Raw genomic sequence first — 25640 nt, 5'->3', positions numbered from 1 at the left:
ATGTCTGGTATTTAAGTGCCTATCTTAAAGAAATAGTTTTAGTACAGTTTTACTTGATATAATATTAAAATTATATTGTTTCGGGATAGGTATCATTCTCAATTTCTTATTCTTGGACATGTCCATCTGTCATGGTCTGTCTCTCCACAGACTTGACATGCAAGTTGGTTGCCGGATTCCCTTCAATTTATTTCATTTCGTAGTCTCGAGAAGTATAGTCTATCCTTCTATCGTAACTGTTCTTGCAGTGATATGATGATACACTCATTGTGGCTTTGTGACCAATATTCATGATGTGGTATGGGATGAAATGGATGAGTGTAACTATGATGGTAATCATTTAGGGTGTACCATCGGTCAACATATTGTCAAAAATCTATTGCAATATAAGCCTAGGTAGCCATAACATATGAACAAGATAAATGGTAGCATTGTCATTTCTGACATGTGTATGTACGCTCCGAAAGTCTCACTATCTGCACCATATATCATAAAAATATTAACTATGTAATTGTTAGATATAACTAAATCAAAATTTAATAAATATGAGCAATACTGATCACCTGCATATTGTTGTTTTTGTTCATATAAGTCCCACGCGACACCGTCTGCACTTGGAATACGCCGCTAGCCCTATCAAAGCTTATAATACTGTGTGACATAACTTTGGATTGGTTGGCGATTACGCGACCCGTAACTCCCGTAACAAATGGAGTAAATCTTTCACCTCTTTCTAATGCATCAACTATCAGAGCACGGCGACCATCAAAATATGATATAAGATGAAAGAATGTCAATTGTGCCAATGCAATTATTGATAGAAAACGAGCATTTTTAAGCACTCCATTGAAACACTCCAACAAATTAGTAGTCATTGTTCCATATCGTCGATCATCATTATGTGCTTAAGTCCATTTATCTAAAAAAATTTTATTTAACCACTAAACCACTTTCGGTTTAAGTTTTTCGATCTTTCTCATATATTTTTCAAACTTTCTAATCTGTATCTACATACCTATTTTCTTCACCATATCCCTTAGTTTTGAATTCCAAAATCACGTATTAAAATTATTTGCTAGATGACGCAAGCAATATACATGAAATGCATGTGATGGTTGCCAACCAAGATGTTGGTTTTCTACTACAGAGAAAATACTAGGATGCTGATCTGAGGTCAGACATATATTCTGATGTGTAGTAACATAAGTTCTTATGCAAGCTAAGAACCAACCCCAGATATCCATAGACTCCTCATCTACTATGGCAAATGTGAGTAGAAAAATTTGATTATTTTCATCCACAACGATTATAATCATCTTCTCTCGATACTTTGCATATAAGAATGTAGCATCAATACTAATCACTGGTCGGCCATGTTTGAATCCTTCTATGAAAGGTGCAAATGCCTAAAAAATACGATCGAATGTAGTGCATGCTAGGTGACCTATAGGAGTGCTGATGAATTTAATCTAAGAGTCAGGATTGAATTCCTCTGCAACATGCAATTACTTCGACAGCAATTCATATGACTTATCCCAATCACCAAATACCATAGCCATTGCTTTGTGCTTGGCTTCCCATAACTTTATATAACCAGGTATATAGTTGAATCTATTCTTTAATACTACACCAATGCTAGCAATAAAAATTGTAGGTATTTCTTTCACCAGATCTTGTATTTCATTGGCAATAAAATTAGAGTCAGCCCATAATAATTCTGAGAAAGCATAGCAGATAAATATATATGTATATCAGCATATCGTGTTATTTCAAAATTATCATACCACTTAATTGCTCGAAAGATCCATTGACATCCCAACTCTCTATTTTTATACTTAACAACCCACAATTTTGGCTCTGACTCAACAATCTTGAATTCACGATGCGTATCGATTGAATATTGTTTTTACCGTAGTTTGCAATACTTTCTTATCTGCAACATAGAGCTCCTTACATACCTCTTCACCTCTTTTTCAAGTATTACACTGTGCTTGCAATGAAGAACACATTAATATATTAGCAGCTGTCCAATCAAACTGATTAAATGTTCCAAAAAGAGCTTTAAACATAAAAAAATTAGTACTCCTATGTCATTTAAATTTCCTACATCATGTGAGCTTCCAATATCATGTGAGGTTCCAACATCATGTGATGTGCCAGCTTGCTGAGTATCCTCTTCCATATCATCTTTACTTGGTACATCATCTTTCTGAAAAAGCCTATTATCTGTATGAACCGTATCAACAGCAATTGTATATACTAATGCTTGTTTGATGATATTCTATGTCACATCACCGTCTACTGTACCAAACTATTTCTCCGTATGTCTTGAATCTGTATTCACTGAAACATTATCTACAATGTATGGACTAAAGCAAAAATCTGTTCCCTGACCTACATTGTCATTCCTAAATCCCGGTCACCTACTTCAAAATTATCCTGGTCATGAACATCTCCGATATTTTCTATGGGTTGCACATTTAGGTACAACTCTATATCGGATAAACATATCTGAAAATTTACTATTGAAAAGATTATCTCCATATTATCATCATTGGTAATCGGAACTACTTCATACTTGATTATTGATGGGTGCACAACTGCAGATATCCATATATTATTATTATTTTATTTCATCTTCTATCAATACAAAAGATTTTATAAAACTTATCCTCCAACTCCTCATATTTTATTCTATATTTAATTCTAATGATCTTTTATGGCCGTCCATTGTACTCAATATTATAAGGTCTATTAATTATCGAACCATTAATATAATATAAGGATATGACAGTTTCACTGCATATACAATAAAAAGTATAAACTTAGCTCCACTATCAAAAAATATATATATAAATTGCAAATAAACTTATATGCCCATTCTAGAGGGTTTACATGCATATATACATGCATGCATACATTCACACTTGCATACATATATACATACATACATACATATACTTACATAAATAGAGTTGCATATATATGTACATACATGCAAACATATATATATACATACCTGCATACGTATATCCATTCTTAATCTGTTAAAACTAAAAAAATTACTTACTTCAATGTGCTAAAATAAAAATCTAACTTCTAGTGAAATGTGGTATATCCAATAATAATTTAAACAACTTACTAATATATTTTAATTATGAGCATTGCATGAATTATTGTAGTGTTGACTATCAAAAAAAAATTTTGACTAAAAAGGACATAAATAGTGCATAAATGGAAACATAATATCGGATTTTTTTTTTTAGGAACTCCTATATGAATATTAATCCAACTATATGTATTTTTACACACAAGCATAACGAAACATGTACTTAAAATAGTTGCCATATTAGATGCTTTTCAATGCCCTGGTGTTTGACATCTATGTTAGGCATTTAGCTAACATTATCAAGGACTCATACTTCACATGGCAAGCTATGTTTTCCAAAATATAATAGAAAATATCAGGACACATAAAATATAAACGTAGACCATCTATTTAACTTGATAATATCTGAGTGCTAAAAGTGTAATTTGAGTTTAAGCTATATTATAATTTAAATCAATAAATAATATATAATTTTTAAAAAAATATTTTCATACATTAAGTATTAAAGTATAAATAAAAAATTAATTAACTTATCCGTAGTTAATACATCGGAAGAGAGAAACAAGGTGGCCGGTCGGAGGTGGGGGGCCACTGCTCAAGGGGGAAGGGGTTGGGTGGGAGGAGTGGGGAGGAGGTGGCTACGACAAAAGGGAGGGGAACGGAACTGGTCATGGGAGGAGGAGAAGGCCGATCGGAGAGGGGTGCAGGCCAGTCAGGGGATGGAGTAGAGACAGATCGAGGAGATGGAAGCCAGTCGTGGGATGAGGAGAAGGCTGGTCGAGGAGGCAGAGGCCGGTTGCGAGGAGGGAGGACTGATGGCTGTCAGATGGGGAGGAGACTGATCGCAGGCAAAGAAACCATAGGTGGGAGGAGACCGATCGTGGGGGACCATAGGAAGCAGCCAGACATCAAGTCCGAAAAAGCATATTGTGAGAGTCGATCCTATTTGAAATTATATTTGAACATGTGATTTTAAGTTGAAATTGCATGTTCAATTTTAAATTTAAAATTAAATTTTAATTTTTACATTATGACACGCCACACCAGTTGAAATCGTATGTAATTTTAAATTCAAAATTATATATTCAACATGTAATTTTTTCACATCCGGACGGAATCAGTCCAAAGTGTCATATTTTCGAAAATAAGTTAGGATGAGAGGTAGGTTTGACATTAATTTTTAAAAAATAATATTTAAAAAAAATCATTGGAGTTGTGCTTGAAAGCAGTCGTCTTTTGTTTGGGCCATGCGAGTTTATGTACAGATTTTGTTTTGTTTTGTTTTTATTTTTATTTTTATTTATTTATTTATGATGGAAAGGGAGGTAATAATCATCCAGCTTTTATTGAGTTAAGCAAAGAATACAAGGTTCATCTGTAGGTTTGGAGCGATGGTACCATAACTGAGGAAAATCGCCCAGAAAAGTCACTCAGGTGCCTTGCAGGAATCACTTTGTTTGATTTAATGGCACACTTCTTCATGCCAATTTAAATAGCGTAAAGACAATCCGCTGTACCAGAGTGTCTTTTTGACAGACTTTTTCATTGAGTTACTTGGGCATTTCTCATAGATTTTTGAACACATCAATTCATTGAATATGAACGCACCATCTAGCTAACTAGACTTCAATTTAGCTATATAATGCTTGAATGGATATGATTCCACTTTCCAACTCATCCTGCCTGTTTGTGCCCTGGACCATGCACATTTAAGGCTTTAACTGATCCCCAAAACTTAAATTAACGGGACACGGATATATGGAGAAATTTCTACGTCGACCATTTTGTCACTATGCTTAAGGGGAAAATGGAGCATAAATACGGACTTATCTCTGTTATTTTATGTTGATGAACATGAACTTTGAACATGATATATTAAGAAAATTGATCTTGTAATATGCCGATGGGCCAATCCATGTAAAGTTGGCTGATGTAACATTGCACGGAAAGCTTGGCCAACTCGGTTTAAGATCAGCTGGTTTATATAAGGCATAATCTATAGCAATTTGTAGATATGTTTTTGAACGATCCAATTTAACTCAGGAATTTTTGACACGTTGTGTTAATGAGGAAAACTAACAGAGAACGGCACATTTGAGATTTTTTTTTTTTCGTTTCAAGATTTGATTTTCTTTGATAAAGGCCATCTCATCGATCGTCAAATACACACTTTTAATTCTCGTTAAATATTATCTTTTACATTTTGGATGTCAGAAGACCTTATCCGGTGATGAAATATGATGGGTCGAAACTTTCAGTCGAAATAGGCGGAGAAAAGCAGTCAGCAATTCGCTGGATTATTCTTTGTTAACCTGATTTTTAGAGTAACATAGGGTGACATACCTTATCTGGGAGACTGGGACAGACGATGTTGCCGGGACTCCACTAAAACACTCGTCCTCGCCCAATACATTGCTCAATGCATTCGTGAACTTAAAATCTTGTCGACAAGATCTGGTTAAAATCTTTTGGCATCCAAATGACCCCAAAGTATTCTGATATCGAGAATATTGTATCCATACATGCACTTACCTCCCTTGAGAACTGCAATATGTATCATGCCAAATAAGTGAAAAGGTAAAACAAACATAAAAAAATAATATAATACAAGCCATTCAAGTAGCGATATGTTGAAAGAAAAAAGCCAGGTTGCTTTATGCTCAATTTATGATGTAGTGTCAAACATAGAAACTTCCTTTTTCAGAAAAAAAGAAAATCGATACTTAATTGAGTTTTCTAAGATCTACTTAATAATAGTTCTTCATATTAAGTAAAAAAGTCATGAACATCCAAAACCAATATTTCTCCAATACGGAGTTGATTTTGAAGGATATGAAGAGGATGAGCAAATCTTTTCAAAATTTATTTTTAGGCATGCCAAAAGATCCAGTAATAAGAGATATACTGGCAAAACAAGCAACTCTCATTGAAAAATTTGAAATCGGAAAACTTTCTAGCTTCCGTATTTTTTTTGACAAGAAATGGTAGAAGATTAGTTAGGCATATTACGGGAAAAGGAAATATCCCCTGGATTTATTTGCAAATCATAAGTCAGGAAAAAGGGCAAAGATGGAGTGTCTTGGAATCTGTCTTAAACTTGTTATGGTATTTATCTCTGTCTATATCTATGTTTTGATCTTTGCTCTTATTGCTATGACTTTAGCAGGAATGCAGCATGGATTTCAACTGCTTGCAAACTTTGGCAGCCGTGATGCATGTCACATGGAATTGGGGTCAAATGCGACGCACGTCACAACGTAGAACGAGGCATTAGTACTCATGGGCCATCCGATCCTTCTCCGCCGCGCATGTGACGTGCATCACGGGGGCTGCAGCATAGTCACTCGTCTCCAACATGGGACAACCGCGGAGCTACATGCCTCACCTAACACGAGTCAGGCACAAAGTCTATACGGCGATGGCCCCCCTCTATCTCTATCACTGTCACTATCATCCTCCGAACGTAACCAAACTATTTTGACGAGGCATCGGAAAAGCTAAGAATCCTTTAAAAAAAGTCGAGTGGTGGTTGCCAACCAACTTGTCCTGAGAATTAGTTCACTGTAACTGTCGTTCGTAAATCCGGCAAGCTATGGCGGGAGATTAGAAAAAATGGAGGGAAGGAGGAGAGGTTGCGATGAGACGAAAGCAATAATGCGAGAGGTAAATTGGGAGGTGGCTTTACAGCTCGCCGCTGCAGTTGCTTTCACGGGACATTTGGTGGGGAAAGGTACCTTTTTCTATCTAAGAGTTCAGCATTAAAAAAAAAAAAAAAACAGAGAAGGCGATTCCAGGAGATAGGCCGGTGGGAGTGGAGGAATAGGAACTAAAAAAGTGGGGACCACATGCCCTACCAACCACCCCTCTAACTCATCTCCAAAGGCCCCAGCTCCAGCTCCCACAGCAGCCAATCCCCCTTTCTTGGCCATGTGATGTTAGCCTGCTGTCGCCCCTTTGGGGCCCCCTCGGCATCCGCCACTCTGCATCTGCGTACCCCACACTTCACCCTCTCTTCCACTCGGAAATGCTTCAACCGCCTCTGGGAGACTGGGACTAGAGGTTCTGCCTCGGAATTTCCAGTCCATGAAACGGATACTTGTCTAACAAAGATATGGCCAATCTTAGATCCAATGATGACCAAGAATCCAGCGTGTCCTTGTTGCATGACTGGTAGGATGCAAGCTTAGAAATAGGTTCATATATTTCCAGCGCTAACACTACTGATGTAAATGGTGCTTTCATTAGGAGAATTAAAATTGGCTTCCACAGAAAAGGAAGACTTGAGAAAGGGGCTTGCACAGTCGTACCTTTCAAAGTTCATTGCAAGGTTAGGTCCAACCGCATTGTTGACAATAGAAAAAGCAGCATACACAAATAACACTATAGTATCATATACAAAGATTAGACTACATGGACAAAAACCAATTCAAGGATTGGAGTCGATCAAACACAACGATGTCTTGTTACGAAAACAAGCAGATAAATACAAACCGAGTCTTTGGCCAAACTCTGCAGCACCGGCCATACAAGCGAAATAGTAAACAAAACCTACATGGCTCCTGCCATCCCTTCAACAGACTCGTTTACAACGGAAACGACACAGTTGAAACTGAAACCCAAAATAAACACTGGTTTATGACAAATCAAGACAAAAAAACACAGCCAAAAAATTAAAATAATAAATAGCACAAGGATACTTCCTAAAACGCCGCATCCAGGCTTCTCTTTTGTCACTGTACCTAACAATACCAAATTACAGTCTATTTGCAACGGAAACTCCTTTCTCTTTTGCTTTACCATAACTCCTATCATTCTCATATTCCTTTTGTTCTCTATTAATTTAATCATTTTTTCTTCACCTCCCCAACAGTTAGCCTTCCCGCCATCAATGCCTGAGTCCAATCCCCAATAAATAAACTAAATTAATTCAAACATCTTATTAAAATTAGATAAGTAAATTAACCCAAGCTTTAACTGAAGCAAGTCTTACCTTAATGGCGGATCGGGTTAGTTACTGTGGACATAGTGCTTACTGTTCACTCCCACCAAGCCATGGAGAAGAAGCTCTTTAGCCGGCTCCCGGCGATCTTTTGCAACGCCTTCTTAGCCCCGGCGACCTCGGCGTCTGCAAGCTTCTGGAGATGCTGGCAGGCGCCGGCCTCCGTGATCCTTCGCCGGCAGCCTACGCCGCCACCGGCGGCGAGCGCCAGCACCACTGACACCGGGAACTTCTTGCCGACCTCTACGTTTCTTGGGTCCAGCATCTGGACCAACCTCGTCACGCTCTTCTCGTCCCTTGATAGCTCCTTCCGGTTCGATCGGACGGCCAGCAGCGAAACCAACACCCGGGCGGCCACCTCCTGAGCGCTCGCCGGCTTCGAGGACTCCAGCATCTTGATGAGCGACGCCATGCACCCTGCCATGGACCGCTTGACGTCGTCGCCGGGAGAGAGGTTGCAGAAAACAGCCGCCGCCGTCTGCTGGGTGGCAGCGCTGCCGCGGCGGATCAGATCGGTGAGTTGGGCAAAGAATCCCGGCGAAGAGGAAAGGGCTTTGGCGGCGGCGGGGGAGGTGGAGAGGGCGTGGATCGCTCTCAGGGCGTGCTCCATCGCTTCCGGATCCGATGCCTCGCGGAGCAGCTCGATGAGCCGCTGTAGGGCCCCTTCCCGGACGATGGAGGCCCGGATCTCCTCGCCACCGGTGGAGGCGAGGGACCAGACGCAGAGGGCCGCGTTCTTCTGGGCGTCGAGGGTGCCGGAGAGGAGGAGATCGATCAAGACCGGGACAGCGCCCTCCTCAGCCATGGCGCTCCGGATGTCATCGATGGTGGAGATGTTTTTGAGGGACCCGGCGGCGAGGGCCTGGATGGCGGGGGATCCGGATCCCGACCGGCAGGCGGCGATCAGGATCTGGACGCCACCGTAGGCGGAGACGGCCCAGGCGTTGGTCGGATCGGCGGTGATGGCCTCAATCGCGGCGGCGGCGCGCTCGCGGACGCTAAGGGAACCGGAGTCGAGGAGGCGGAGGAGGGGGCCGAGTGCGCCCTCCTCGAAGACGGCGCGGCGGGAGACGTCGGAGGCGGTGGCGAGGAGGGAGACGGCCGCGGCAGCCTGGTCACGGATGAGGGAGTGGGCGGACGGGTCGAGGAGGCGGACGAGGGAGGGGAGGTCGCCCTCGGCGGCGACGATGGGGGCGAGTTTGGGCGGATCGGAAGCGAGGAGCTGGAGGAGGGAGTCGAGGGCCTTGTTCTTGAGGTCGATGGAACCGATCTGGAGGCGGGCGAAGAGGTCGCGGACGAAGAGGACTAGGTCGGCGCGGGAGGCAGAGGGGCCGGGGAGATGGAGGACGATGGCGCCGGCGCTGGGGAGGTGGTGGAGGAGGCCGGAGCGGAGGAGGAGGTCGAGGTCGTGGAGGTGGAGCGAGAGGGCGGAGGCGGCGATGTCGAGGTCGCTCTGAAGGAGGAGCTTGCCGGCGGGGAGAGAGGGGTCGAGGCAGCGGGCGGAGAGGGATTGGAGGGAGCGGAGAGTGGATAGTAGGGGTGGGAGGAGATCGACGAATAGGGGGTTGGCCGGCCAATGGGGGGAGCTGGCGGCGTCGGCGAGGGATGACTGGAGGAGGGAGAGCTTGGAGTGGAGGAGCCGCCACCGGCCGACGAAGGACTTGACGGAGAGGGCGGCGACGAGGAGGACAGGGAGGAGGTGCTGGAGGATGAGGTCCAGGATCTCAGCGGGGGTGGCGGGAGGGGCGGAGGACGGCGGCGGAGGAGAGAGGGGAGTCATGGGTTCAAGGCCAAGGAGCTCCAGGAGGAGGGGAAAGCAAGCGGAGGAGCATGGAGTGGAATAGAGGACCCAGAAAAAAAAAAAAAAGGGCGAGGAAAATGAGGGGGCAGTAGGGTTGATGAAATGGAATAGACGGACAGGATTGCTTGTAAGGAAAGGAAAGGAAAGGGATAGCATAGCGGTGGGGGCGCCTCGGGTTGAACATAAAAGTTGTTGAGGAAGGCGGGTGGAACAGTGGAGGGATATGGATGGTTGTTGGGGAGGACTAGAAGGATGGCGGATTTATGCAAGGAACGTAAAATAGTTGGGAGTGCCCGTGCGTTATACCGAACGCGGCCCGGCGAACAGGGATTGGATAAATTCCATGGAATCAGGATGGATGAATGATAAGATCATATATTCTACAGCGTAGCGGCATGTTCAAGGTGGAAGACAGCAACGAAATTTTTCTAGTTTTCCAAGCTGGAGTAGGATATATCTTTCCTAAGTTTATCTTATAAAACCAACTTATTCTACCCCACGTCCAATGAAGAGGATGATTAGGATTGATGCCATATGTGAAAGAATAAAATAAACCTAGGAAAGCATTTTTGAAGACAGGCAAAGTGGGCAACTTTATATGCATGCTATCGGAAAGATAAATGTGTTCTGTGGCCTAAAAATTGCATAATTTTACGGACGTCGTTTCGCTGAGAATGTTGTGCGACCAGCTGCTCCTTGCAGGAAACTGACAGAAACAACCTATCACGCATCTCATCAGTAGCCGCTTGGAAGTTGTTGATCGTGCTAATCAAGTCCTGCCTTTTTACGGATTACAATTACAGTCTCCAATTATTAAGCCATCGGAGACTGCAAACCAAATCTCTTAAAAAAAAAAAAAATGGAATGAGATATGGTTTTTACATTCTCCCCTTAAAAAATATTCTCCGATATATTTCTTACACAGAAAATTTAAAAAAGTTTTTGAAAAATTTGTTATGGGTACATGAAAAACTTACCAGACCCATCGGCTAGGTCATAATCTACCATCCGCTCGTGTATAGCAACAAATCCTTATCAAACCAATTCCATTATGCCAAATGGAAATATCTTTAAAGGTAAGAATAAAAATGCTTAATCTTTATATTATTATGTGGACTGGGGCTTGGACGTATGACGGATCCCAGAGCATGTGGTTAACTTGTTATGCTATAAATTGAACGCTATGACCAATGCCAGTGTATTCCGGTCTTTTTTGGCAACTGAATATATGTACCCAAAAAAAAAAAGTACCAAAAAAAAACCATTGAGACCATGATCGTGTCTACGTCATGGTCGTGCACCAGGTGACCGGGCATCCAAAAAAAATGCTCAAAAATTTTCTCTGAGCCAATAGTTCCCGGACAAAACAGATCTGCAGATGTTATGACCACAATTGGCTATCAAGACAGTGACCATGTGCCATGATTAATTCAAAAATTTTACTTTATAAATTTAATATAATAAAAAATAAAAAATTATAGTAAAAAAAATTAATAAAATATTATTTTTTAAAAATAATAAAATATATAAAAAATAATATATAATATTTTAAATATTATTTATAATAAAATATTATAATAAAATATTATAGTAAAATTTTAGATATTATTAAATATTAAAGGTATAATAGCTAATCAAAAATTATCGTGGTTATATATATTTGGTATGTGTGAAAAAAAAAATAAGATATAAAAAATTAAAAAAAATATTATAAAAAAATAGCTAAAAAAATATCTAATTCAGATTAAAAAAATAAAAAAAATATATAATTTTTTATTAAATTTGAATTAATTAGGATACAAAAAATAAATTAATATGGGGTTTAAATATAAAGGATGGATGGGGACTATGAGATTGTGGTGGGATATTAAAAAATAAATAAGACTCGTTTAATTTATGGAAAAGATTTTTTCTTTCAGAAAGTAACTTCTTAAAAAATTAATTTTTGAAAAGTTATTTTTTGAAAATAGAATTCTGACATGTTTGGTTGATCATGAGAAAATAACTTATTATTGGGGTAAACCGACCGACTCTGACTTTGATTTTCATGACTCCGACAATGCATCGATCGAACAGATAGTTTCGATTCTTCATTGATCGATCGAACTGATTGCGTCGATCTACTGTCGGCTGACCAATTAAGATCAGCCGACCAACTGATATTTGACTAGCAATTATCGATCAACGACAGACGACATGATCGTCAGCATAACAGAACTAATAGCCGGCAGTCGCTCATCGATTCTATCGATATATGGTCGGCCAATCAACTGAGATATATCATAATCGTCACGAACGGTTACCGGCCGCATATCACGATGCAATAAGTGAAAATTAACGATTCACTACGCGATTATGGCCCGATGATTTAGCACCATAAAATATGGGACCACATCCGACGGTTACGAAAACCTCATCTATAAAAGAGGATAAGAGAAATAGGGCTGGTAAGCCAACTCTGAGCCAAAACTCTGCTACTGCTTACATTCAACTCTTGTTCACCGACTTTCCTCTCTGACTTAGGCATTGGAGGGTCTCCGCCGGATACAAATCCGGCCTGCGTGGATGCTGTTTTGTAAGTGTTCGTTTTCGACGACAGGCGACGAGGAGTTGGCCGCAACAGATTGGCGCGCCAGGTAGGAGGGTAGCAATCGTATTCATTATGGCGAAAACCAAGGCTCAGCATTCTACTGCAACCGGGTCGGCGAGACACTCTTCCTGTCGGAAAGACGTTCCTCCCCCTCTTTCAGTAGCAAAGCATAATTTTTCACATCCTGTGATCACTATGAACGTCCAGCAGATGAATGTCCTCACAGAGGCAGTCAAAAGTCTCCAACAACAATAAACCCAACAGCAACAGCCACCGACGGAGCAACCGATGGCACAACCGGTGCCATCCAAGCATAGCTACTGTCATCCACGACGATCACCGTCTCCTTCTCCGGAGTGACCATCTTGGCTTTCCTGTCGAGACGAACAACGACATTTTCAGCACTCTCGGTGTGCCACTCATCGTTCTCGGTGTTTCCCCTCTCCTTTCCATCTCAATAGTATTAAAAAGGGGAAATGACTGCGAACGCCCGTCGTGTCTCCTTCAAACTCGTCGGGTGGTTCTACCTTCGGAGTTTCCTAATGGCATTTCGATGATTATGAACATAAATTCCAGGAGATCAATCGCCAACTCGCTCGGCTTCAAGTGGAAGGTCGGAAGTCCTCCAACGACTACGACTTCTACACTGTCCAACCATTTTCTCGGCATGTCTTGAGCCAACCGATCCCATCTCGGTTCAAGATGCCTCAGATAGAGCCATACGACAGATCCACCAATCCGATCGACCACCTTGAGAGCTATATGGCTTTCATGACGATTCAGGGGCCGACCGACATCCTCTTATGCATCGGCTTTCCGACAACTCTTCGGAAGGTTGCCCGAGCCTAGTACTCCGAGCTTCAGTCAGGAAGCATATATTCTTTTGGGCAGCTTTCGTGGCTTACTTCAGCATCAGTCAAAGGCCGCCACAAACTTCTGATAGTTTCTTCTTGATTAAGCAAGGAGAGACTGAAACACTTCAGAATTTCGTGGCTCGTTTTAATGCGGCCACGCTTGAGGTCAAAGACTTTAATTAAACATGGCTATCTCGATCATGAAAAGAGATCTGAGAGGATCTCAATTCACATATTCTTTGAATAAAACTTTCTCTCGTACTTATGCCGAATTTTTGAAAAATACATACATATATATGCATGCAGACGAAGGAGCTTCTGACCGGCGCCAGATAGAAGGCAAAAGTCAGAAGAAAAAGAAACAGGAAAAGGGAGGAGCTCCGATCGAATCAAGTCAGCCACCGTCCAATAAGCGAGCTTCACCCCGACGATGGAGTTCAAGGTCGGGTTACGGCAGGTATGACTCCTATACTCCTCTTTTGGCTTCTCATGCGCAGATCCTTATGAAGATAAAAGAAGCGGAGTATCTACGAAATCCCCCACCGATGAAAGTGTTATCGAGGAACCACGACCGGAGGAAGTATTGTCGGTTCCATCGTGATCACGGTCATGATACCAAATAATGCATCCAGCTTAGGGAGAGATAGAAGTCCTGATTCGATGAGGCTATCTCGAAAAATATCAGAGAGATCTACTGACTCAACCTCCTGCTGATCGACGACCTCAACTGTAAACTGAGGAAGCTGTAAATAATCAACAGACTGCAGGGGTGATCAACATGATCTCCGAACGACTAGACAGGAGGACAACTTCTGAAGATGAGTCGGCAAAGCGATGATGATTCGACAATATAATAACTTTTTCGAAAGAAGATATTTGAAGAATTCAGACTCACCATGATGATGCTGTTGTTGTTTTGGCAACAATAGTAAACTATGATATAAAAAGAATCTTTGTAGATAATGAAAGTTCAATCGAAGTTTTATTTTATTCGACTTTCTCTCGAATACAACTGTCGATTGACTGACTTAGAAGAGTCTCGATACCACTAGTCGACTTCACAGGAGATACTGTCACAGTGGAGGGAGAAATTTCTCTTCCTTTAACTACTGGGATCGAACCACAACAGAGCATTATTTTCATAATGTTCACGATGGTTCGAGTACCTTCGACTTATAATGCCATACTCGGATGATCTGAGCTTAACGCTCTGAGAGCAGTGATTTTGACATATCATTTGTTAGTCTGATTTCTGACAAGATATAGAGTCGGAGAGATGCATGGAGATCAACAACTCGTCCGACGATGCTTCCTTATCTCCATCCAAAATAATAAACCTGAAGACTCTTTGTCTGTTGACAAATTGGACCAAAAAAAAAATTAAGAGAGGGGTGAACTCACTGAACAACTAATTTTCATCCCATTAAAAGAAGAAGATCTCGAGAAAACGGTCCGAATTGGATTACAATTATCTGACTCAGAGCAAAACAACTAATAAAATTGCTGAGAACCAATGCTGATATTTTTGCTTGGTCGGCCACCGATATGCCCAGGATTTCTTTAGAAATAATAACTCACCGACTTAACATCAACCAAAATGTTCAACCGGTGAGATAGAAGAAGCGATTTTTTGCTCTTGAAAGACAAAAGGTTATTGATGAAGAAGTCGACAAACTCCTCGCAGCAAATTTCATTGGAGAAGCTATATATCCCGACTGGCTTGCCAATATGGTAATGGTAAAAAAAGTCAATGGAAAGTGGAGGATCTTTATCAACTATACCGATCTGAATGTAGCTTGTCCGAAGGATAGCTTTTCGTTGCCAAAGATTGACCAATTGGTTGATGAGACTTTTGGCCACCGACTTCTGAGTTTCATGGATGTCTTCACTGGATATAATTAAATCCGCATGGCACCAAAAGATGAAGAGCACACAGCTTTTGTGACCGACAAAGGCATATACTGCTACAAAGTAATACTTTTCGGTCTAAAAAATATCGGTGCTACATATCAACAGCTCATCAATAAAATCTTCAAAATACAGATCGGACGAAACATGAAAGTATATATGGATGACATGCTGGTGAAGAGTCTCCAAACTTCAGATCATGTTTGGGACCTGAAGGAAGCTTTCGACACACTCCGACGGTATCAAATGAAATTAAACCCAACTAAGTGTGCGTTTGAGATAACCTCCAAAAAATTCTTCGAATTTCTTGTTTCACAATGAGGAATCGAGGCTAATCCAAAAAAAATCAAGGCCATTATCAACATGAATTATCCGAGTTCAAAGAAAGAGATACAGTAACCAATGGAAAGATTGCCGCGCTCAGCCAATTTATCTCAAGGTCGATCGAGAGATGCTTGCCATTCTTCAAAACTTTGCGGCAGACAAAGGATTTCTTATGGTCAGATGAATGCCGAGAATCCTTCTAAGACTTGAAATAATACTTGGCTTCTCCATCTTTGCTCACAAAACCAAGGGTCAGAGAGACATTGTATCTTTACTTGATAACTTCAGCAGAAGCAGTTAGTTCGATGCTCGTCCAGGAGGATAAAAATCGAATCCATTGACTAATCTACTATACCAGTAAAGTACTTCATAATGCCAAAGTTCGATACTCAAAGATGGAGAAAATGATCTACGCCCTAATCATATCGACACAACGACTTCGTCCGTACTTCCAAACCTATTTGATTGTAGTTCTGACAGATCAGCCACTGAAGGCAATCTTACATCGACCTGACACGTCAGGTCGGATGGCAAAGTGGGCAGTGAAGTTTGACGAGTTCAACATTTAATATCGTCCACGACCATCCACAAAGGTGCAAGTTCTAGCCGATTTTGTCACCGAATGTACGATATTCGACAATAAGCCAAAAGATACAGATAACAACATAATAAAAGAGGCTACGACTCCCAAATCCGACTTAATGTCGACCTAGGTGCTGTACATCGATGGAGCATCTAATGCACAAGGTAGTGGAGCTGGCCTCATACTCATAAATTTCGAAGGGATAGTTACTGAGTACGCCCTTTGGTTCAACTTTAAAGCATCAAATAATCAAGCCGAATATGAAGCACTTTTGACTGGCTTGAAAATAGCCAAGGAGCTTGAGATTTATAGTTTAAAGGTCTTCACCGATTCACAACTGATCGCTGGACTGATCAAGGATGAATTTGAGGCTCGCGATTCCATTATGATGAAGTACCTTTAGAAGGTGAAAGATTTTACGGCAAGCCTGAAGTATTTCAAGATCTTTTATATTCTAAGAATCAAAAATGCTCGGGCCAACATACTTTCACGACTGGCTACTACCGCTTTCAACTCGCTGGGTCGGATATTTGTTGAATTCCTCGATCGATCGAGTATCGATAAAGTCGAGGAGATATTACAGCTCACTATCGAACCAAGCTGGATGGATCCGATCATTCAATACCTGACCGATGGAACCCTTTCTGCAGATTCCTCGGAGGCTAAACGACTCCGATGGATGGCATCTCAATATGTAATAATGAAGTGTTTGGGACCTACAGATGTTGACTATGCACTCAGAGAAGTACACGAAGGGATTTACGAAAATTACTTGGGGGGGCAAGTCTCTGACTTATAAAGTTCTGCGATAAGAATATTATTGGCCTACTATGAAAAAAGATACAGCTGAACTCGTCCAAAAGTGTGAACCATGTCAAAAGTATACAAATATACAACATCAACTGGCTTGTCAGTTGACATCGATTGTAGCACCATGGCCCTTTGTACAATGGAGGATTGACATACTTGATCATTTTTTCCTAGCATCCGATCAAAGAAAATTCATAGTGATCGCCATCGACTACTTTACCAAATGGATAGAAACTGAACCTCTGGCGCAAATCACTAAAAGTAAAATAGAAGACTTCATTCAGAAATTCATCATTTACAGATTTGATTTGTCACGCACCATCATCACCGATAATGGTAGACAATTTGACAATCAAAATTTTAGAGAATTTTATGCGAAATTTCATATTATGCACAAACTCATGTCGGTCGGCCATCCACAGTCAAATGACGAGGTGAAAGTAACCAACCGGACAATCCTACACAGGCTAAAAATCTGACTGAATGAAGTTAAAGATCTCTAGGTAGAAGAATTATATCCGATCTTATGGACGTATCGAACGACTCCCCGCATACCGAATGGAGAATCCTCCTTCAACTTAGCTTATGAGACAGAGGCAATGATACCTCTTGAGATCTGATTGCCATCAACCAGAGTGGAGCAATATAGTGAACCGAGCAATTTCAAACATTGGAGAGCCGACTTAGATCTCCTTCCAAAACTCCGACAGCAAGCTTAAGTTTGGATGGCTGTATATCGACAAAGGATAGCCTGATATTACAATGCAAGAGTCAAATCGAAGGTCTTTCGATCAAAAGATTTGGTCTTAAGAAAAGCAGAAGTCTCAAAACTCTTGAATCAAAGAAAATTATCTCAAAACTGAGAAGGACCTCACAAAATATCCGAAACTCTTAGATCGGGCGCATATCAGTTAGAAACTCTTGAAGGATCGACGATTCTCCGAACATGGAATATCGACAATCTGAAGATGTATTATCAATAAAATTATCGATATGTACATTATTTAAAATACAATCAGAATTTTAGAATCACAAGCCTTTAACAAGTTTTATCAATTACTGGCTATATGTCGGCTCCCATTGCCAAAGCCTAGCTATCTACTGTACTTTGACATGAAGTTTATCTCAGCCTCCACTATAAAAATCAAAGAATCAACTACTTTGGTGATGACTATATTTTGATTCTCATACAAAAATTGACATACCGACTGCAATCTTAACCGATATCGACTATACAGGCTTTCACCGCAAAAGTCGAATCGCCGATTATACTTCGGTTCTCAATGTTGGCTCTCTTTTGTAAAAGCTGACTATTGTCGAAAGATTAATATGCCAACTTTGTCCCAACTAAGAGAAATGAAAAATGCCAAAATGATGGATTGAAATTATACCGACTAGACTATGGCCAGTTGAGAGATATTCAGCCTACCATCGATTATTAGATAATTCAATGTACAAGCCCGACCAAATATCGGGCATGGGATATTCGACCTACAATCATTATCCTAATTTCTATTAAGTCGTTAAAATAACTACGCGACTAATGGACATTCTATAAGTCCTATCGAATGATCGGGTCACCGATTATTGTTCGGTGATAATTCTATATTGCAAACATTGTGAACAAGTAAAACAAGAGCCTAAACTTAGAAGGAGAATACTTTCATTCACTATCAAAAAAAGAGTTACAAAATTAGACCGAAGTTTGACTACAAGTATCAGATTATAGAAACAAAAAAAAATACACTGACTAAGCTTTGTCATCATTTCTGTTCTTTTGCTCGGGTGTAGCATCGTTGACTTAAATGATTTCGGATCCAATCGGTGCTTCTTCTTGAGTCGGAGCAGCTTCTTTTTCAGCAACTCTATCTTTCGATCTTGGAGGGACGATGCTGCTCAAGTCGAGGCTTGGGTATAATTTTTCGATCGCATCTCGACCGTCTTCATACCTGACGCAGTACGAAGCGAAGCCATTTTCAAGGATCCCTTCCTTGAATTCTTCTGAACCTCGAAAATCCTTGACTGCCCGACCCAGTGCTTCTCTTGCCGACTCCGCTTCCGCCTTGGCCAAATCAGCATCGACTAGAGCAGAGGATAATTCTTCTTTGGCCAGTGCTAACCTTTTCAGGCTGGCATGTTCGGCTTCGAGTTTTTTGATGACGTCTATGTTTGGCTTTGAGTTTTTTGATGCATCCATCTCACTCTCATCGAAGCTAGTGGATAGAATGTTTCTTGCTCTTGACCTGTGACTCAAGAGCCGAAATAGCCATGTGAGTGACTTAAGTTCGGCCCCCGAAGATGCCAAGTCGTCAGTTAGTCAGAAAACCTCCACCTGAAGTTTGGCTTCCCGCTCTGCCACCGACTTAAGTTGTTCAAGTGCAGCCACTTTCTCAGCATCGGCAGCTGCCATCTTATTCTTCCACGCACTATGGTTGTCGACGAACTTCGTGTAGTCGGCCTCCAGGTCAGACATGTCGTGGATCAACTGCAGATAGAGGATAAGTCGGGTTTAAAAAAAAAAAAGAAAGAAAGTTTACCAAAAAGACCTGCCTCGATGATTGTCGGATAAAAGAATGAAAATATCTCGACCACAAGCCATTTCCTCCGGTGCTCCCGATCAGTCGGAAGAAGAGTCGCCTCGCATAATCGCTTGACTAGTACAAAATTAACCAGGGCCGATTCATCGACAGGCACTTGGAGGTCGAAGTGCATCGCATGGTCCTCCGATGCTGCATCATCTGTCGATGCCACTAGAGCTTTCCCTCGATCTGTTGTCGGTGGCCCCATATTTGAAAGCGAGAGGAAACTTGAGCTTGACTGCACCTCAACTGAAGGAGCAACTAACGTAGCCATAGATTGTTCGGGCTTTCTTGCCTCAGCCCGAACCTCCTCAGGTGGTGGGACTATCGATGTTGTTTCGGTAGTTTCTCTCACCGCCCTTTCCTCAAACGATGCAGCAGGGAACACTATCGGAGTTGATAGTGCCAAGACTGGTTTGGGTACCGATGTCGAAAGGGCATCGGGTTCCACGACCAACATTGAAATGCCGACTGGAGTTGGTGCTTGATGCCTCTTCGACAGTCGCGAAGGCCCGACCTCAGATGCTGCTCTCTTCTTGGTAGCGTGCTGACGAATGTCAGCATTCGATACTCGCACCCTCTGCTACATGGCTGCAATTACAATGGAGGTCAGTACAATTCAGCAAGTAAAAAGAAAGTCAGAAATAACCGACCAACTATACTATACCTAGACGAGAAACCGAACTAAGGCCGACGCCATAAAGGGCCTATTCGGTTACAAGCTCGTTCTGTTTCGGGACTAACATATCTTTCAGCTAGTGAAAATCCTCCTAGTCGTCGACCTCTACTCGGCTGTTGTCGTTGGGACCGATTCATGGATCGCCCTAATGAGAAGAAAAACTCCAAGAAAGAAAAGAAGAAGCAAAGAAAAACTAATTTTTCCATCCATGAATGGACAATAGAAGATCGGTAATAAAGAAAAGGCCTTTTCGGAGATTGAAGAACCACCACTCTCGGACCTTCAGATGAGATCGGAGGATGAAGAAAGTCCGAAAAAAAGAAGGGCGAGGCATGATCGGCAACATCTGACACAATAAAGTAAAGCTAATTATCAGTCAGACCAAATTTGATGCTAGCTGAGCCGGACAAAGTCCATAATAATCCAAAATATTTTGGATAAATTTTAGAATCGAAAATCAAAAACCTGCTCGAAGATCTTCAATGTAGAAGGACACCTAGCCCGAAGGTGGGTTATTCATCCGACCATCGATCCTAGGGGCGAAAAGTTGAAACTACTCTGAGATATAAAACTGCTCTCAGAGCCATTCAACATTCGATTTCGAAAGTGAAGAGGCCTCCACATCTGGACTCAACTGAGATTCATCAGTCAGATTCTCTAATTGATCTTTTCGAGAAGGAGAAGTCCTAGCCATGAGAACAACTCTGAAGAAGATAGAGACTTTAGAGGAAAGGACTCAAAAGAAAGATGAAGTTGATCTGAAAGTTGGGAACGATAATCTTGGGCGTTGGGGCAAAAATCTGACAGAATCTTAGCGCCAAAAATAGTGAAAAGTAAAAATTTGACTGAGAGCGACTCTTTATATAGGATCCCTCAACGACTGAGATGAAGACGGTCAAATCGAAAATCTATCAGATGATGACACGTGGTAATATCTGAACCGACCATTGATCGGACGGTTTGACGCATCTACCCCAGATTGGGCCACTTGACCCCTATCTGTGTGAACAATTCTGACTTAATAACATTCGGACACGTAGAACAAATCTACTTGTCAAAATCATATCATCCGACATCAAACCGACTTTTCAAAATGATGTCTAACATTGACAACTGATACCGAATCGTTCGATCAGTGTGACAGATAATTATACCTATCAACACGATAAAATAGTCGATTACTCATATCTTAAAGAAAACAATATCAAAATTGGAGCTCGATGTGACAGAACTCTCTTCGTCTAATGTGATAAACCACGTGATAGTTCACACGTCGAATCACTTTGGACTTGAGAGTGGGGGGCAACTGTTAGGATAAATCGGGATCCCGACCGACCCTGACTTTGGTCTCCATAACTCCGACTATGCATCAATCAAATAGATAGCTCCGATTCTTCATTGACCGACCGAACTAATTGCGTTGATCTATTATCGGCTGATCAGTTAAGATCGATCGACCGACTTATATTAGACTAGTGACTACCGATCAACGACAGACGATTTGACCATCGGCATAACAGAACTAATAGCCGATGGTTGCTTACTGATTCTACCGACATATGGTCGGCCAGTCAACTTAGATATACCATAATAGTCACGAACGATTATCGATCGCATATCACGACGCAATCAGTGAGAATTAACGATTCACTATGCGATTATGACCCGATGATTTAGAGCCATAAAATACGGGACCACGTTCGATGGTTACGAAAATCTCATCTATAAAATGGGGTAAGAGAAACAGGGCTGGTAAGCCAACTCTGGGCCAAAACTTTGCTACTGCTTACATTCAACTCCTGTTCACTGACTTTTCTCTCTGACTTAGACATCGGAGGATCCCTGTCGGATACAAATTCGACCTGCGTAGATGCTGTTTTGCAGGTGTTCGTTCCCGATGACAGACGACGGAGAGTTGGCCACATCACTTACTAAAGAGTGACTTATGTTTGGTTGAGCATCCATTTTTTTGAAAAACTATGTAGAATACCTATTATATCCTTAATAAATATAAGACTATACATTTTTACTCCTAAACCTTATACAAATAATAATAATATATATATATATGAGGTAGATTAGGTTCTGTTCGATCGGATCCCAGCTCCCATCCAGTCAGATCTTCTTCCATTGGATCAGTGCGCATCTCAGAGTTTTTTTTATAAGCTAACAGAGGAGTTTAGAGAGCGTTAGCTGAGCTGGCGTGTTCAAAAAAATACTACAAGAAAAGAGAGTTTTAGCGATAAATTTATTTATGATAGAAAATATTAATATCATAAATAATCATATCAATGATGTAAAAAAAATTTTATCGATAATAAAAAAATATTTATGATGATTATAAACTTTCATCATAAATAAAAAAATATTAACAATGAAAAAATAGTTTCATCGTAATAAAGAGAGTATTAATGATAAATATTTTCATCATAAATAAAAAAATTAAATTATAAATATCCAAATATTAATGATGATAAATCTTTCGTTGGTAATAGTTAATTTTTTTATGATGAAAAGATTGGTTCCATCACCAATTATTCTTATTTATGATTAAAAATTTTTATCACTAATATTTGAAGAAAAATAAAAAATTTAATATTTTTGATTATTTGTGACGTAAGTTTTGATTGTAAATAATTTAATTATTTACGATGAAAATTTATGTTGTGTCGTAAATAACGATTATTAATGATGAAAATTTTCATCATTAATACTTTTAAAAGTTAGATAATTTAAAAATTTAAAATATATAGATTATTTGCGACGAAAAAGTAACATCGTAGATAACAAAAATATTTACGATGGAAAGTTTTTTTCGTTGTAAATTATCAACTATTTACGATAAAATTTTTCATCATTAATACCTGAGAAATAAAAAAAAATTAAAAATTCAAAAAGTAAGGTATTTGTGACTTAAGAAAAATTTTTATCGTTAATAAAAAATTTGTTCGTAAATAATTAAAAAAATTAAAAATTTAAAAATTATAGAATATTTGTGATGAAATACGTTTCATCACTAATATTACTTATTTGCAATAAAAAATTATATTCTGTCACAAATAAATATATTTTAAAAATTTAAAAATAAAAGAAAATTTATGATGAAACTTATTCATCGTAAATAATCAACTATTTATAATGATAAATTGAATTTTGATCACAAAATCGTTACTTATTTACAACATATATCTTTCATCGTGAATATTTGAAAAATAAAAATAAATAAATTTTAAAAACTAAACTATTAGAGATGGTAAAAGAATTTTTCATTGTTAAAATAGTTTTTAACAATGGAAAATTTCATCACCAATGGTTTAAAAATTTTAAAAATTAAAAAAAAATTCTATTGAAAGATATATATAATTAAAAAAAATTAACAAGGGTACTGTGAAGACACAGGCCCTTCCTCTAGCGCCAATCCTGTTGGTGCAAAAATCTACCTGCGTCGGAGAAGCTGGAGTCGAGGGAGTCGCGGTCGCCGTCGGGACCTGCAAAAGAAGTCTAAATCGAAGTTGGGGTTGCTCCGGCAAGACCCTCCGACGCTCAAGTCAGTTCTCTGCCTCAACAAGAATGGAGTGCTCGAACAAAAATTTTAGCAGAGTTTTGGAATAAAAATTAGAGCTTAGAGAATAACGTATATGGGGTCTCCCTTTTTATAGGCGGAGGGAGCGACGGATTGATAGCGACGTTTGTAACCGCCTAGTCGTGGGCCGCTCGGGGCCAGGATGAGTTTATTATGAAGAGTAATGGGGTGGAGTCGTGGCGATCACCATGGCTCGCCACGTGGGGTCTGTTGTGGAAAGTGGAGCGGTGTGAGATCCGTCGCAGGAAGTGGAGCAGAGTCATGGCCATTACTGAAGCCTGTCGGGGAGTGATGGAGCCGCACGGAATCCGTCGCAGGAGGTGAAGCAGAGTCGTGGCCGTTACTGAAGCCTGCCAGGGAGTGATGGAGCCGCACGAAATCCGTCGTAGGAGGTGGAGCAGAGTCGTGACCGTTACTGAAGCCTGCCAGGGAGTGATGGAGCCACACGAAATCCACCGCAGGAGGTGGAGCAGAGTCGTGGCAGTTACTATGGTCTGCCAGAGGGTCCAGACCTATCGGACGAAGTTCGATTGGAGTCCGATCTCTGTAGAAGCCTGGATGGGGATCATTTGTCGAGGAATCTCGGTCGAGACCTGCAACAGGAGTTTAGGATGGAAGTCCGGCTCCCGTAGGAGTCCGGACGAAGTCTTCCTACAGTTGAAGTGGGGAACGAAGTCCGGCTCCCGCAGGAGTCTGGATGAAGTTTACCTGCAATCGGAGTCGGGGATGAAGTCTGGCTCCCGTAGGAGTCCGGACGAAGTCTTCCTGCCGCTGAAATCGGGGATGAAGTCCGGCTCCCGTAGGAGTCCGGGCAAAGTCTTCCTGCTGCTGAAGTCGGGGATGAAGTCCGGCTCCCGTAGGAGTCCGGACGAAGTCTTCCCGCTGCTGAAGTCGGAGATGAAGTCCGGCTCCCGTAGGAGTCCGGACGAAGTCTTCCTGCTGCTGAAGTCGGGGACGAAGTCCGACTCCCGTAGGAGTCCGGACGAAGTCTTCCTGCTGCTGAAGTCGGAGACGAAGTCCGGCTCCCGTAGGAGTCCGGATGAAGTCTTCCTACCGCTGAAGTCGGGGACGAAGTCCGGCTCCCGTAGGAGTCCGGATGAAGTCTTCCTGCCGCTGAAGTCGAAGACGAAGTCCGGCTCCCGTAGGAGTTCGGACGAAGTCTTCCAGCTGCTGAAGTCGGGGACGAAGTCTGGCTCCCGTAGGAGTCCGGACGAAGTCTTCCTGCCGCTGAAGTCGGGGACGAAGTCCGGCTCCCGTAGGAGTCCGAGCGAAGTCTTTCGGATAGGAACTTGGGTGGACTCCGTCCATCGTGAAGAATTTGATCGACGCCGGTGGGGGTCTATTCGTCGGCAGAACTTGGGAATGTCGTGGGAGCTCGATCGCCGGAGAGATGCCGCCGAAGGTCGGACGCCGGCGGAATCCCTGAGGGGTCAGTCCCGACACGAACTTCGGTTGGGGGGTTTTATACCCAACACCAGTCCTCCTACTTTCGAGTTTGAGTTTTGATCGAAGGAAGTACAGAAAATTTTTACAGTCGAAGTCGTTTCCTTGAATTCTGCACACGATCGCCCTCGAAAATCTTGGCATTCAATGCGCGCGTGCTGGAGTCTTTTTTCGATTAGGGCGATCCGAAGAGTCCTTTCGGAATTCCCACCAGGGTGTAATCCTAAGCGCCGTGCCATAATGATCCCACCGGCAGCTAGCTCTACGCCACGGTGAGTGGGACACGTGGCGGGTGCTGGTGGGCTAAGGGACATCCGCCACCATAACTGCGCCAGGTCCCGTCGTTTATTTAAGCCCCCGCCTTTCCTCCAGGGGCTT

The 25640-nt window shown here is 41.4% G+C and overlaps 1 protein-coding gene across 1 annotated transcript; it reads right to left on the bottom strand.

Annotated features, from left to right (window-relative positions):
* Nucleotides 1-7542: 7542 nt before the first annotated feature.
* LOC105061031 (uncharacterized) lies at nt 7543-10140 on the bottom strand. Its single transcript, XM_073243621.1, has 2 exons — nt 8100-10140; nt 7543-8001 (listed from the first exon to the last, which is right to left on the bottom strand). Exon 1 carries the CDS (start codon nt 10063-10065, stop codon nt 8146-8148), a length of 1920 nt encoding a protein of 639 aa, XP_073099722.1. The 5' UTR covers nt 10066-10140; the 3' UTR covers nt 7543-8001; nt 8100-8145.
* Nucleotides 10141-25640: the final 15500 nt, after the last annotated feature.

The sequence above is a fragment of the Elaeis guineensis genome, chromosome 1, assembly GCF_000442705.2.
Source record: "Elaeis guineensis isolate ETL-2024a chromosome 1, EG11, whole genome shotgun sequence".
Lineage (NCBI taxonomy): Eukaryota > Viridiplantae > Streptophyta > Magnoliopsida > Arecales > Arecaceae > Elaeis > Elaeis guineensis.
This window is presented reverse-complemented; position numbering and strand designations above follow the sequence as displayed.